The sequence below is a fragment of the Dromiciops gliroides genome, chromosome 5 (assembly GCF_019393635.1).
Source record: "Dromiciops gliroides isolate mDroGli1 chromosome 5, mDroGli1.pri, whole genome shotgun sequence".
NCBI lineage: Eukaryota > Metazoa > Chordata > Mammalia > Microbiotheria > Microbiotheriidae > Dromiciops > Dromiciops gliroides.
In genome coordinates, this window is record NC_057865.1 from 118,101,213 (window position 1) to 118,117,708 (window position 16,496).

At 40.7% G+C, this 16,496-nt stretch overlaps 1 protein-coding gene across 2 annotated transcripts in view; it reads left to right on the top strand.

The window, feature by feature from the left end:
- RBM28 (RNA binding motif protein 28) overlaps positions 1-16,496 on the top strand; it is a 42,755-nt gene that overhangs the window by 15,077 nt on the left and 11,182 nt on the right. For both annotated transcript variants that reach the window (XM_043967847.1, XM_043967848.1), the window contains exons 9-13: positions 349-421; positions 5,708-5,817; positions 12,457-12,530; positions 13,645-13,780; positions 15,472-15,536. In XM_043967847.1, the coding sequence (XP_043823782.1) occupies positions 349-421; positions 5,708-5,817; positions 12,457-12,530; positions 13,645-13,780; positions 15,472-15,536 (458 nt within the window). The remainder of the gene's footprint in view (positions 1-348; positions 422-5,707; positions 5,818-12,456; positions 12,531-13,644; positions 13,781-15,471; positions 15,537-16,496) is intronic.

Genomic DNA, 16,496 nt, shown 5'->3' on the forward strand with positions numbered 1-16,496 from the left:
CAGACAATTCTGTAAGATTGTTATTGGTTGGAGAATAGTTGCTCACCTACATTGATGAAGGGAATTTCTTCACTGAATATTCCCTGCTCTAATGGAATCCCAAATCTGGACCCCCCCCAAAAAGAAGCAATACCTGTTGGAACATTTATGCCACGTTGCCATGGGAAAGTCCAAAGCAGTTGAGTATAACCCTGGAAGCTTTTTTGAAGAAGGCATTGCAGGTACAGAAATTGCTATTGAATTAGTAACCATGCCCTCCTTTTATAGGGGAAGTGTTTTAATGACAACACCCGCCCATCTCCTTTCTTCTGTAATTGTGAGTTCAGGCCTCTTTCCGTTTCTCTTTAGATGTAGAAGTTCCAAAGAAGAAGAAAAGGAAGTTGCCATCTGATGTGAATGAGGGGAAAACCGTATTTATCAGGTAGGCCGTGTTCCTACAGAATGACATTATGTGCCACTCGGGGGTCAGTGCTGCAGATGAGCCCTGAAGGACAATGCCCAGGGTACTTACACCCCAACTTTGAAGCCTAGGAATGTACTGAGAAATGATGGTAAAGGGAGGTTTCAGTGAGCCAGAAAGGAATCTGTAAGGTTCACCATTATTTGTTGTCATGCCTGACTTTAATGCCTGGCTCTTCCCTTCTTTCTCATTTGTTTTCAAGTTTTTTCTCATTGTTTTATCCTTCTTGTCTTCCTACCAACAAACAGTCTCAGTAAGCCCAAAAAGCCTTGCTGTGGCTCTTCTGCCCCATCTAGCTCCCTTCCTGTTTCCTCCTTGCTACTGAACTTACTGAAAGTTTTCTGGGGGGCAGCTGGGTGGCACTACAGTGGATAGAGCACCGGCCCTGGATTCAGGAGGACCTGAGTTCAAATCCAGCCTCAGACACTTGACATTTGCTAGCTCTGTGACCCTGGACAAGTCACTTAACCTTCACTGCCTTGCCAGAAAAAGTTTCCTGCATCCAAAGTGTCTACTTCACTCCCTCTTTTTCTTTTGTGTTGCCTCTTGCTCTTAGACTTGCACCTCCATCCGTCTCCTGAAACTGCTCTGAGGTCACAGGTAACCCCCAAATTCACTCTCCTTTCTTCATGCCTTATCTTCTGACCTCTCTAGTTTTTGGTACCTTTGGCCATGTCCTCCTGATGGACATTCTGTCTTGGGTTTTAGAGATACCTGGTGTTCCTCTTGCCTCTTTGAACACTTATCTACAGTGCACAGAACGATGGTTCTGGACTCAGGAAGACCTAAGTTAAAATCTGGCTCAGACTGGATTTCACCCTAGGGGTGTGAAGTCACCCCTGCTTGTTTCAGTTTCTTCAACTGTAAAATGGGGATAATAATACCTTCTGTCCCCAGGGTGGTTGTGAAGATCAATGAGATGATATTTGTAAAAGTGCTTTGCACAGTGCCTGGCTCCTGTGAATGCTGCTTCCCTCCTCTCCTTGCCAGCTCTGTCTTTTACATCACTTCATGTGGGTGTTTGGCAAGACTTGGTCCTCGTCCTCCTTTTCCTTTTTGATCTGTACTTTTTTCCTGTGCACCCTCACTTCCACAGCTTTCACAGCTGCCTCCATACAAATGATTCCTAAATCATTGTGTCTAGTCAAGGCCTTCTGATCAGCCATAGACCAGCATATAGTCATTGCTCAGTAAACACAAACATCATGAACCAGGAAGTGTGCTAAGCACTGGGGATACATATAGAAAAAGAAGGTAGTCCCTATCCTCAAGGAGTTCTACCACATTCATTTTATGACACAAATATGGTGGTGATATCAAAACCAGGCAGAGCAAAAACAGAGAAAGAAACTTATAGACCAATTTCCCTAATGAATATTGATGCTAAAATCTTAGATAAGATATTAGTAAGGAGATTACAGCAAGTGATCACCAGGATAATACACTATGACCAGGTGGGATTTGTACCAGGAATGCAGGGCTGGTTCAACATTAGGAAAACTATTAACATAATCAACCACATCAATAAGAAAACTAACCAAGGGGCAGCTAGGTGGTGCAATGGATAGAGCACCGGCCCTGGATTCAGGAGGACCTGAGTTCAAATTCGGTCTCAGACACTTGACACTTACTAGCTGTGTGACCCTGGGCAAGTCACTTAACCCCAATTGCCTCACCAAAAAAAAAAAAAAGAAAAGAAAAAATATATGTCTCAGTCTGTATCCCATCACCTCTCTGTTAGGAGGTAGGCAGCATGTTTCATCATTAGTTCTCTGGAATTGTGGTGGTCATTGTACTGATTAGTTCTTAACTCTTTTTTTAAAAAATATATTACTATCGTGTTAAACATATGTCCACATTAATTAGAACAAAAGGGAAAAAAAGGAAGAAAGAATAAACAAGAACAATAACAAAAAAGCAACAACAAAAGTGAAAATAGTATACTTCAGTCTGCATTCAGACTCCATAGTTCTTTTTCTGAATGTGGAGAGCATTTTCCACCATAAGTCTTTTGGCCTTGTCTTGGATCATTGTATTGCTGGGAAGAGTTAAGTCTTATCGCAGTTGATCATCATAAAATGTTGTTCTATGTACAATGTTTTCTTGGTTCTGCTCATTTCACTCAGCATCAATTCATGTAAGTCCAGGTTTTTCTGAAATCATCCTGCTTATCATTTTTTTTATCATAAAAGATAGTTTTCAACATTTATTTTCATAAGATTTTTAGTTCCAAATTTTTCTCCCTCCCTTCCCTCCCTTCTCCCCAATACAGAAAGCAACCTGATATAGGTTATATATGTGCAATCACATTAAACATATTTCTGCATTAGTCATAGTGTGAAAGAAGAATCAGAACACAAGGGAAAAAACCTCAAAAAAGGAAAAAAAAAACAGCCAAAAAGTAGAAACAGTATGGTTCAATCTGCATTGAGAATCCACAGTTCTTTTTTCTGGATGTGGAGAACGTTTTCTTTCATGAGTTCTTTGGAATTATCTTGGATCATTGCACTGCTGAGAAGAGCCAAGTCTATCACAGCTGATCATCACACGATGTTGCTGTTGCTGTGAAGTTCTTAAGTCTTTAAAGTTGTTTTTACAATATTGTTGTTACTGTAGAAATTGTTCTCTTAGTTCTGCTCATTGTGCATCAGTTCGTGCAAAGTCTTCCCAAAGTCTTCTCTGAAGCTGTATCCTTCATCATTTTTTTTTTTTTTTTTTGCTGGGCAGTGGGGGTTAAGTGACTTGCCCAGGGTCACACAGCTAGTAAGTCAAGTGTCTGAGGCCGGATTTGAACTCAGGTACTCCTGAATCCAAGGCCAGTGCTTTATCCACTGCGCCACCTAGCCACCCCTACCTTCATCATTTTTTAGAACTCAACAACATTCCATTGCCTTCATATACCATAACTTCTTCCCCATTGATGGGCATCCCCCCTCAGTTTCCCATCTAGGCCACAAAAAGAGCTGTTACAAATATTTTTGTATGTCCTTTTCTTTATTCTCTCTGGGGTATAGAGGTCATGGTGGTATTGTTGAGTTAAAGGGTATGCACAGTTTAAAAACTTTGGGGGCACAGTAACTGTATATTAATGTACCTGTTTTTCCACAGCCCCTTCAGCACTTGTCACATTTTTTTGTCAACTTTGCCAATCCAGGATAGGAGATAGTACCTCAGAATTGTTTTAATTTTCATTTCTCTAATTATTAGTGATTTAGAGTATTTTTCATGTGACTTTTAATGACTTGAATTTCTTCCTCTGAAAACTGCCTGTTCACATCCTTTGATTGTTTATCAGTTGGGAAATGCCTTTTTAAAAGTCTTTGAATCTTTTCCCCATTATTTCAAATGTGAGATGTTTATTAAAGAAGCTTTCTGCAAAGATTTTTTTCCCTCCAATTCTGTTTCCCTCCTAATTTTAGTCGAATTTGTTTTGTTGAATTGATTTGCACAAATGTTTTAATTTTATGTAATTAAAGTTGTCCATTTTACCTCCTGTGAAGCTCTCGATCTTTTGTTTGGTCATGGATTCTTTTCCTTAGATCTGATAGGTAATTTCTGCCGTGGGCCTCTGATTTGTTTATGATGTCACCTTTTATTTCTCCATCATGTGCTCATTTGAAGCTTATCTTTGAAGCTTAGTGGTGTGTGAGATGTTGCTCTCTTGAACATTTCTGACATCTCTACCAGCCTGTTTTCCAGTTTTCCCAGGAGCTTTTGTTAAATTGTGAGTTTTTACTGCCAACATCTGGGATCTTTAGGCTTGTCAAATACTAGGCCACTGGGCTTGTTTCCTTCTGTATATTGTGTACCAAATTTGTTCCACTGATTGACCTTTCTATTTCTTAACCAGTCCTAAATCTTTGCAGTAGAGTTTGAGATCTGATGCTTCTAAGCCCCTTTCTTCTCTTTTCCCCCCCCATTATTTCGTTGTACTTTTTTTTTTTTTTTGCTTGGGGTAATGAGGGTTAAGTGACTTACCCAAGGTCACACAGCTAGTAAGTGTCAAGTGTCTGAAGCCGGATTTGAACTCGGTTTCTTCAGGTCCTCCTGAATCCAGGGCCCATGTTTTATCCACTGCACCACCTAGCTGCCTCCTTTTGCCATTATTTCCTTTGAGAGTCTTGACATTTTGTTCTTCCAAAGGAATTGTGTTATCTTTTTCCTAATTCTATAAAGTAATCCTTTGATCCCTCCCTCTTTTTCTACAATTGCTATCCTGTAACAGGCCCTCATTACCACCCATATGAACTATAGCAGTCGTCTTTTTATGGCTCTTCCTGCTTCTGCTCACTTCTTCAGGCTGTCTTTCATACCAGTGCCAGGAAATCAACAAAGATTTATGATGTATCTGGCATTATGCTAGGCATCTTGTATAGAAAACCAAAAATGAAATAGTCTCTGTCCTATCAGGAATAAAAGGAGGAGGAGAGAACATGTACATATAAAATTACATTCAGAATGAATGCAAATCACTTCCTATAGTTTATTTTGCCTTTTTGCCCCCAAAGTTACAGACTTCTGTTTTTGTTATAATTTGAGACTTCTGTGAAGATAATTATATTGTCACAAGGAATAACTGGAAGAAAAAAAATCAAAAGTCAGAAGATAGTTCTCTTAGAACCAAGGAGAGCATTTCTTACAAATTCTCAAATAGTAAATAATATGGCAAAGTAAAGGAATCAACCATATGTGCAAAGGATGGAGAGAATGAGAGAGACAAAATAAAGTGTGTCTCAGTATGGAATGCTGTCTGGAATATCCATCTGGTCTTCTGTGTGAAATAATTGTGCACAGAGTTTATGATAGCTACTTAAGGAGAAAAAGTCAAACTCTGTAGATTTGTATTAGAATCCATTTTTCTCTGTTCCTGGAAGAGTGTGCACAGCTGGGGAAATACGGAATTTTAACATTGTGTTGAAATATCAGAAAACAAATAATGGTTTCCAACATTCCTAAATCTTATCTAGAAAAATAAAGGGTTTGTAACTATTTTCTCTTCTTTCAGTAAGCTTGTAAACATCTTGTGTTTTAAGTCTGGAAGTTTATTATTTTGAAGTTTTGGCTACTTTTCAAAATTTCAACTAAAATCTGAATTTCCTAGCAGCTGCAGTCAGATAAAACTGATAAATTCTATCAGTTGCATTCAGTTCAAGCAGCTATGGGAGAGGCATTTCAGACAATGCAAGGACACCGGACCTTGCATATGTAATGGGTTATGCTCTTGTGACTTCTGATTGTCTTTCATAGAAACCTGTCCTTTGACTCAGAGGAAGAGGACCTGGGAGAGATCCTCCAGCAATTTGGGGACCTGAAGTATGTTCGTATTGTTTTACATCGAGACACAGAGCATTCCAAAGGTAACTATTGGCAGCTGGTTGGGTCCTTAAGAGGTCTGGAGCCCGCTGCTATTGCTAGTAAACACATTCACCTTTCGTTGACTATCTGTGTTCAGGGTATGTACAAGGTGCTGAAGGAGATCAAAAGAAAAATGAGATCTGATCTTTGCCTCCAGTGATCTTTTATGTAGTATCATTTAAGACCTTTTACTAAAATCACATTGAAAATTTTTCTTTGGGTAGCATGTCTTATAGAACATAACCTTACAAGGTACAATTTTAATAGGCTATTTTACTTGAGAACATAAGAAGTGCTTTATCTGTCAGATTGGTGGTTTACTCCATGTTCTGTCTGTAACAGAAGTACCAAAGGATTTTTTGTGGTTGCTGTTCATGAAGCTCATTTGGTATTCATTACAGTCCTAGCTACCCACGAATAACTATGAAGGGGTTCTCATCCATAGTGTTGTCTCTCTGTACTGGATTCCTTAGTGTAACAGGTTTAATAGATTTCCATTATTCCCTTTAATTGAAAATGTAGCAGTATCTCCTATATTTTGATACTTCAGTAAATTGTTAATCTCAGCTCTGTGGGTTCTGTCTCTGGTGGTGCAGATCCAAACCCATTCCTGCCTTCTCATTCTTTGAGATTCTTGTCCAAGTCTTACTCAGCTTCCTTTGGAGTATCTAACCATTGAACCGGAGGCCTTCTACATCAGGGACCCTTTACCTTTCTTGCACCCAGGAATCCTTTGGCAATCTGATAAAGTTTATAACTCCCCTCTCAGATTAATGTTTTTAAATGTGTAAAATCAAAAATGTTGTATTGCAAAAAAGAAACTAAATGTTATTGAACATAAAAAGATGTAATTTTTTTTTTCTATCCAAGTTTCTGAACCTCCTGAAATCTATCAAGTGTTCCGGCTCTAGACTTTTTAACGCTTTGTGGATATTAGTACAGCATTCAGGTTGTCTGTTAATTCCTGGATCTCACTATATTACCAGTTTACCTCCTTTTCTGAGCATAGATTTCCTTGTTGATATCTTTTATACTACTCCTTGTGCCTAAGCAATTGTAAATACGCTGCCCACTGTACTTCTATCCATTGCCCTTTCTAGTCACCTAAAGTTTTGATTCTTAAGAGATTTTGATGTGATTCATCGTGTACGTAGAATCATCAGGAGAATATTGTTGTTTTAAATATGGACTACTTGTCAGAAAGCAGCTTAGGATCATTGAAAATGCTATATAACTTCTGAAATACAAGCTCTCCTCCTTCAATGTAGAGCCTAGTTCATTGTCCAAAGGCAGCTCATGAAAGAATGGGGAAATGTCATCTTCTACATGTTTTTTGTTTGTTTGTTTTTTGTTTTTTGCAGGGCAATGAGGGTTAATGAACTCGGGTCCTCCTGAATCCAGGGCTGGTACTTTATCCACTGCGCCACCTAGCTGTCCCCTCCTACATATTTTAAAAGTTTTGTATTGTTTCTTTCTATTTTTTACATCACAGTCATTTCCTGACATTCCATGCCCATAGACTTTCCCTTTTAACGAAGAAAAACAGTTATATAGTGGTCTGGTCTGCCAGTACATACAATATTCTGTGGTCCCCTTATCTCTGTTGAGATGAGGGAAGTGTGTTTCATTGTCTGTCCTCTGTGAATAAGGTCATAGCTTAATCTGAGTTCATCTACCTTTGAGAGTTTTCACTGACATTATAATTATGATGTATATCATTCTTCTGGATCTGCTTTCTTCCTAAATTAGTTCATATAAATATTTCCATTTTTCTCTGAATTCCTCATATTTGTCATTTAAAAATTTTTATAATTTAAAAATTTTTTATATTTGTCACTTTTTATGACACAATAATACAGTATGCTCACATACCCCAATTCATTTAGCTATTCTCCAATTTAATCCAATTCAGCAAGAATTTTTTTACATAGTAATATCAATATATTGTAAAGCTAATCAACTATAAAAGACGATGTTATGGTTACCTTTTGTCTTCTGTTGTGTCCATCCTTAAAGGAGAAGAAAAACTGGCCCACCTAAGATGTTGTGATCACTTAGTCTTCCCTAAACTTCCCTCCTCTCCTCTTTCCTTTTTTGTTCAAAGTATGTTCTACTTGCTAGGCCCTTTTGCTCATGTGGAGAAATAAAGACAAATGGAAAACAGTCTCTGTCTTCAAGGACAGAGTTGGGGGGATACAGCGTGTAAGCACATAAGTCTTCGTGATCACCTGAAGAGGGACAGAGCACTAACCAGAGGGATCAGGAAAAGGTATCCCACAAGACGACTGAACTTTGAAGGAAATCAGGGATGCTGGGAGCTGGAGGGATTCAGGCCTGTTCAATGGTGCAGAATTGGGAAATGGCACGTTGAGTTTTGGAAACAGCAGATGGGCCAGTCTGGCCCACCTAGTGGGTGAGGGAAAATAATGTGAAATAAGCTTGGAACACTGGCCTGGGGCCAAAATTGGAAGAGCCTTAATCCCCAGTGGAGGAATTTATATTATATCCCAGAGGCCACTGAGAGCCACGAAGGGGATCGGGGTAGTAACTTGGTCAGACTTGTTTAAGGAAGATTATTTTGGCAACTATGTGGAAGGTGTATTGGAAAGGAGAGTTTAATTAGATTATAGTAAGAGCCTAGGATGATGATCTTCTCTAGGCAGTTGTGAATAAAGAGGAGAAGAAAGTATTTGCAAGATAATTCTGAAGACAGAATTGTTAAGACTTGGCAACTGATTGGATATGATGGGGATTAAGAAAGGAAGTAATATTAATTAAAAAAAACACATCCCCTGGTCCTGGACTCAGGAGGACCTGAGTTCAAATCCAGCCTCAGACACTTGACACTTACTAGCTGTGTGACCCTGGGCAAGTCACTTAACCCTCATTGCCCCACCCCCCCCAAAAGACAAAAAAAGGACAGAAGAGGAGAAGAGGGAGAGAGTTGAGAATAACTACAAGGTTGTGAACCTGAGTGACTGGAAGAACAACAGTTCTGTTTGTAGAAGTTTGAAAGAGGATCAGGTCTGGGGGAAAGTTCTGTTTTCAGCATGTTGAGTTTGGGATGTCTGAGATATTCAGTGTGAGATATCTACCATACAGTTGGTGGGACTATGGTTTCAGAGAGACATTAGGGCTGGCTGTGTAGATCTGGGTATCATATGCTTCATGATGTTAATTGTTTTGGGGTTTTTTGGGTTTTTTGGGTTTTTTCGTGAGGCAATTGGGATTAAGTGACTTGCCCAGGGTCACACAGCTAGTAAGTGTCAAGGGTCTGAGGCCGGATTTGAACTCAGGTCCTCCTGACTCCAGGGCCGGTGCTCTATCCACTGCGCCACCTAGCTGCCCCTAGAATACTTTTAATGTAAGAATTAATAAGAAGGTATGGCATGCAACAGACAACAGGGAAAGAAATGTAAGATGCATTTTTTGTCACGTTTGTGTCTGTCTCCATTTCAAATGTGATGGAGATCTCCTACATCTACGAGGTTGTTTGGACATTACTCAGCTATTTTCTGTAGGAAGGGAAAAGGACAGGATAGCTTGGTTGCTTTTGTAGGTGACTTTAAGGGTGCTGCATCCCAGTACTTCCTTCTGTGTGCCAGAGTGAAGACAACAGCATGGTGTAGGAGCAAAGAAAATTCTTTCCAGCCAACCTGGATAAACCCTCAGTTCTCTGGATGAGAATGTTGGATTTAGTCTTTAACATTTGTAAAAATGATCTGGAAGAGAAAGAGAAAATACTTATGCAGATGGCACTCATCTCTTCGAGGTAGTATGATGTCACATTGAAAGACTTGAATTGTAGGAAGATCTCATCAGGTTGTGTGAGTAGGCAGGCAGAAAAGTAGCAGATGAGATGCAATGTTGGCAAGTGAAAAATGCCATTTTGAGAAAAAATAATTTGAATTATACCTATTGAGACAATTAGTTTTGAGCCTACACCTTAGCAAAGAGATCTTTTAGTCATTGTAGATTGTTCCCTAAAGATAATCTTCCTCCCAGAATGTTGCTATAACCAAAAAGGTCAAAAAAAAAAATCAGGAGGAATATTAGAAACAAAACAAAAAGGATTATTGCACTTGCAGAAAGATAATGGAGTTAAAGAAAGTCACAGCGAAACAGATGCTTGCTGTATTAAGGTTTTTTTACTCTTCCTAGTTGTATGCAGACATTAAAAAATAAGGCTTTGAATAGCATGGAGTCTCCAAATCAGAGAATACTGGAACTGGGAAGCCACACCCGACTCCCTGTATCAGTTGCTAATCATTGCCATTTGTGACAGGCTAAACAGGGTAGCCAAAAGTGGGGCAAACACATACAAGGTGATTGCCACCACCTTGACCTCTGCTTTCTCTCAGGCCCTGGAGCCAGGAGCCCTGGGAATTGCAGTGCCCTGCAGTTCACTGGCCTTTCTTCCAACCTGGCACCCACTACCCTCTGGAGAAAAGGCCTGACAGCCCCCTCTGTAGGTGCTGCAGCCCTTGTCTTCTCAGTAGCCACAGCGACTGAAGGCCCAGAGACCCTGGCTCTGTCAACTGGTTAAATACTGGAAATGGATCTTGTTTTAATCCTTGGAGAGAACACCAAGGAAGGTGTGTCACTGTCTGCCATGCTTTACCTAAAGCTTGAATGAGGTAATATTTGTAAAGTGCTTGGCCAGTGCCTGACACATAGTAGGTGCTTAAGAAATGCTTGTTTCGGGGGCGGCTAGGTGGCGCAGTGGATAAAGCACCGGCCCTGGATTCAGGAGTACCTGAGTTCAAATCCGGCCTCAGACACTTACTAGCTGTGTGACCCTGGGCAAGTCACTTTTTGCCCCGCAAAAAACAAACAAACAAACAAACAAAAACCCCAAAAAAGAAATGCTTGTTTCCTCCCTCCTCCCAGTCTTCCAGCTGAACCTTTCTCTCTGGGTTGCCTTCTTGTTAGCTTGTGAGCTCCTTGAGAGCTGGCATTGCCTTGCTTTTTGTGGATCTCTGGTGCTTTACACTATGCTTAATAAATGCCTCTTCAGTCATTTATTCATTGAGAAAGATAGTTTGTGGGGGCAGCTAGGTGGTGCAGTGGATAGAACACTGGCCTTGAAGCTGGGAGGACCTGAGTTCAGATCTCAACTCAGACACTTACTAGCTGTGTGACCTTGGGCAGGTCACTTAACCCTCATTGCCTTGCAAAAGAAAGAAGGAAGGATAGTATGAACATAAGTGAAGGGAGAGCTAATTTACACAGCAGAATCCCTATATTCAGACAGTAATGTGAACTAAAGTTTTTCTGATGTCTTCCAACTTTGAAAGGGGCAGGTGGTAAGGGGCCCATTAATCTCATTCTTTCAGAATCATGGAGTTAGCAATATCTGTGAAGCATGAAAAGCAAAAAATTACGAAGCTCATACCTATCAGTCCTCTTGTGGGCATATACCCCAAGCAGGTCAGAGACAGAAAGAAAGTCTCTTACTCACACACACACACAGAGCACACAGCATATTCATGGCAACGCTTTATGTGGTAGCAAAAAACTGCAAACAAAATGGGTGTCCCTTCCTTGTGTCCCTCAGGCCATCTGCCCCCACTTCTTCTGCTCAGCAGTACTGAGAAGTAGATCTCTTGTTGAAGAGAGGCTTGGACAGGCTGCTAGGAGGGAGCAAAAAAGGAAAGATGGGACTAAGGTCAGAGCTCACTAAGGGGATATGCTCTAAATGGCATCATGAGCCTAGCTCACATCAGCTTCTACAATGTACTGGGCTTGATTTCTTTTTTTTTTCTTAATAATATTTTATTTTTTTCCAGTTACATGTAAAGATAGTTTTCAACATTTGTTTTTATTCATTTATTTATTTTTGTGAGGCAGTTGGGGTTACGTGACTTGCCCAGGGTCACACAGCTAGTAAGTGTTAAGTGTCTGAGTCGGATTTGAACTCAGGTCCTCCTGACTCCAGGGTGGTGCTCTATCCACTGCGCCACCTAGCTGCCTCTAACATTTGTTTTTATAAGATTTTGAATTCCAAAATTTTCTCCCTCCCCAAGACAGAAAGCAATCTGATATAGGTTATATATGTACATTCACATTGAACACATTTCTGCATTAGTCATGTTGTAAAAGAAGAATCAGAACAAAAGGGAAAAAACCTCAAGAAAGACAAACACAAAAGAAAAAGTAAAAATAGTGTAGTTCAATCTGCATTCAGACTCCACAGTTCTTTTTCTGGATGTGGAGACCATTCCCCATCATGAGTCCTTTGGAAATGTCTTGGATCACTGTATTGCTGAGAAAAGCCAAGTCTGTCACAGCTGATCACCACGCAGTGCTGCTGTTACTGTGGACAGTGTTCACTCAGCATCAGTCCCCTTAAGTGTTTCAAGGTTTTTCTGAAATCTGCCTGCTCATCATTTCTTACAGCACAACAGTATTCCGCTACATTTTCATACCACAACTTGTTCAGCCATTCCCTCCATTCCAGTTCTTTGCTACTACAAAGAGAGCTGCTATAAATATTTTTGTGCATGTGGGTCCTTTTCCTTTTTTTGTGATCTCTTTGGGATACAGACCTAGTCGTGGTATTGCTGGGTCAAAGGGTATGCACAGCCTGGACTTAGCTTTGATGGGCCCTAGGAAGATGTCTCATTTCTGTTTCTCTCTAGGTTGTGCATTTGCCCAGTTCATGACTCAGGAAGCAGCTCAGGCATGTCTTGCAGCAGCTTCTGCAGAGACCGAGGTAAGACATTTTCCTTGACCTATATTTTTTGCCATAGTGATTTCCAGTGGCAAAACCTTTGATTATTGTCAACTCTTGATTATCTACAAGAAGATTTAATTCAGTAAACATTTGTTAAGGAGCAATGGATAGAGAGCTGTCCTGCAGGTTAGGAAGACCTGAGTTCAAGGGCTGCCTCTGAAACATTGGCTGTGTGACTCTGGGCAAATCACTTAACCTCAGTGTGACCTTGCAGTTTTCTAATAGGTTACAGATGAGTTGCTGATTTTCATCCATGGTGAGAGTTTCCACATGTACATAGATGAAATCACAGGTCTGGGCCCCAAAACAAGTGTAATGAATACGATTCAAGAGACTTACAGTCTAATGGAGGGGAGAGGGAAGGGTTAAAACAGACACAGAAATAGCTGGAATACAAGGTTGTCTAGGCAGAGTGCTATGAAGAGTTTGTAGAGAGAGCTCACTTTCATTTGGGGTGGAAAGGTAGTGAAAATTTCATGGTACTTTAACGCTGGAATTGAAGGGAAGAAGCAAAGGGATATTTTTCAAATTTGGAAGCTAGCATGAATAAAGGCAGATGATGCACTTTCGGAGGATGTGGCATTCCTACAAGAATCTTCACCCAGCAACATGGTTAGTCTAGATAAGAGATGATGCCAGGTATAGATGGCACTTTGTTTTTGACGGCATTCCAAAGCTGGATGATTTTTTGGTATTCTGTTATTCTGTATTGCCATGATTCTCTTTTCTTTAATAAAGTGTATCCTCATTTGTTCTTATAGTAACCTTACTTCTGGTACTAAGTATTTGGCAGTTTACAATATCCTTACTGACTTGATTCAGCCTTCTGGACCATTTAGATAGCTAGGGACTATTTGGAATCGGTAGTTAAGTAATGGTTTGCTATTTGCAAGGCCGTATTTGTCATTGGCTCTCAGTCTAGAAGCTAGTACACACTTGTTACCAGTAGACCAGAATATCCTGAATTGACATTTCAGACAGAAGGATTTGGATTACCCTTTCACTGTATTGCTTGTTAAATGCTTAATTGCTTCTTCCTATCTGTCTGTTTCTGCCTGCCTAGCTTAAGAGATAGAAGTGTATTTTATTGTAGGATGGAGGTCTAAAGTTGGATGGCCGGAAACTCAAGGTGGACTTGGCCGTGACCCGGGATGAAGCTGAAAAATTGCGAACCAAGAATGTAAAGAAGCAAACAGGAACCCGGAACCTCTATCTGGCCAGAGAAGGCTGTGAGTAAGGGGAGACATTACGCACAGCTCCAGGGGCCGGGAGAATGCCGTATTTTCAGGGGGCTCTTGGATCACCTTTCAGCTAATGCATTTTCACAGCTACATTCTCATGTCTCAGAAAAGATTCAGCAGTAATATATTCTGGGCAAAATTTTGCATTGAAAATCAAAAACTTTCTATTACACGGAGATTCACATGGTATTATATGACTTCTAAGACTTCTTTCAGGTTCTAAATTCTGTGACCTTCTGGCTCTATTTGTGTTATTCAATTCAAAGACATTTATTAAGCATCTGTTATATGTTAGTCTAGCTTTGCAGATAACTTTGATTGGTGAGGAAGTGACTTTCCATGTTGTGGAAAAACCAGGTCCTTGTATCTTCTTTGCAAGTATGCATTTAAACCTTTCACCAGAGGGTGGTGAGGAGCAAAGAGGGCAGAGGAGACTCAAACCAGGAATCTTATCTCCTTGTCACCATTTCTGCTAAAAGGTCTGTACTGGAGTTTCAAACCAGTTGCTAACATTCATTATATGTTTGGATTCTTGAGTCTTCCTTTTGTTTTTAGTCTGGACCTGTAATTTTTTTCAGCTTAGGAAAAGTCCCCCTTCCGATGTAGACTAGCAGTTCACCTGTCACTTCAGGCCTCAGAGAGTTCCCTGAGGGCATTTAGCACTTCTGTTTTTCCTGCAGTCACACATGTGTCACTGGCAGGACTTGACCCCTTCTTGTCTTGACCTCTGCTGCTTCCTATTCTTTTTTTTTTTTTTAAGTGAGGCATTTGGAGTTAAGTGACTTGCCCAGGGTCACACAGCTAGTAAGTGTTAAGTGTCTGAGGCCGGATTTGAACTCAGGTACTCCTGAATCTAGGTGCAGTGCTCTTTCCACTGCGCCATCTAGCTGCCCCGCTTCTTATTCTTTTAAGGGCTATGGAAAACTGTCTCCAAAAAAGCCGAATGACAGTGTTCTTGACAGCAGCAGGTCCCCACAAACAGAATCATGGAGCCCTCAGAAAAATGCAGAACTATTTCCAGTGCCATTTTCTTCAGAGCCCTGGGTTGGACTTTATAGAGTTTGATCCTCCATTCTTTCATATTATCTGTTCTCATTAGTTCCCTCTTTAGACATCTTCATGGATGGCTTTTGCTTATTTGCTCAGAGTGCCAGTGAAGACTAGGTACAAATTGATTTATTTGTGTACATGTTGTATTCTTCCCACAAAATATAAGCTCCTTGAGGATAGGGTTTGCTTTCATTTTTATGTTTGAATCCCCAGAACCTAGCACAACATCTTGCTCATAGAAAGCCCTAAATGTGTTTGTTGAGTTTAACTTAATTGAGTGAGTCTGTTTCACTCTGTAGGTGATAAACTCCATATCAGGGGCTAGAGAAGTTTGCCCTATACATGTCTGGGAAGTATAAATCATTGGGCACTACTTCTGGGCCTCTCCATCCAATGTTCTCCATATACATTCAACCTCTTTGTAAAAACAAAATGTTCAATGTTTTAGACTTAAGGGCAGTTCTGAGTTCAGAGAATTGTCGCCTCTTTCAAGGCTGTACTGCTGTGTCCTGACCAGCACAGCCCTCTGGGTCCTGAATGTAGTTTGCATCATTCAGAAAATATTCTTCTGATTGCTCAGTGAAAACTCCCTTGGTGACCCCCTGGCCTTTTGCCCTCTTTTTTTGCAGTGATTCGTGCTGGGACAAAAGCTGCAGAAGGTCTGAGTGCTGCTGATATTGCCAAGAGAGAACGGGTAAGTATACCCAGAAGCAGGCCCTCTTTTGGATATTCCCACAGTTGAAGAATGACTGTATACATGGGCAGAAATAATGTCTCTTTCTTTATTTCCTTTTCTCTGGGGTGAATGGACACCACATCACTTTCTTATCACCCTGTATTGGCCATCAGGCCATAGAGCTGTGATTGGATTTTTGAGTTGCACATGAAATTCTGAGATTTAGGAGGTGTAGAGGTTATTCACTTAGTTGATTGAACTTGAGCAAGTCACTGTATCACTCTGTAAGCATTTATTAAGCTCCTACTCTGTGTCAGGAGCTGTATGCTTGGTACTTGGTGAGAGGAGGGAAAGGGGAAGTAGGCAGCCTATTGTGGGGACCAATTTTTAATTGGGGAGTGCTAGCTAAGCGGCTCGCCGCGATATTGGGGCAAGGAAGGAGACCAGCAGCCTCCCTCAAAACAGAATAAGATTTATTTTAACAAGAATGAACTTAAAAAAAAAAAAACACAAACAGGATCAGTAGGATCAAGGGAAAGGAAATAAAATGGGGAAAGGGAAATTATAATGCCGGAAAAAATACCACCGCCCAGGAATGAGCCGAAAATACACAGCAGAACGCCTGTCGCTTTCCAGCTTCCACCTAGAATGCCCAATTCTCCTCCCCCCAAACCTTGAAACACCCCACACAGCCCCAGCCAATGGGATGTCTGCTCTGACAGTCACATGACTGCCCTCACTAGGCTTCCAGTCATTATAATTTTGCCAGGCCCATGGAGGCGTCGGCAAGTAGTGATGATGTGAGGTGCCAGAGCCCTGGCAACGGCTATGACCAGTGGGTGGAGCACCGTGCAGTTTGCAGAGCCCCAGGCCAGTGCGCACCCAGGCATAAAAACCTCAAATAACAATTAATTCTTTACATTATACATACACAGGAATGTGCAAAAGAAACCCAAGTAGTTTTGATGATGAGGGCAC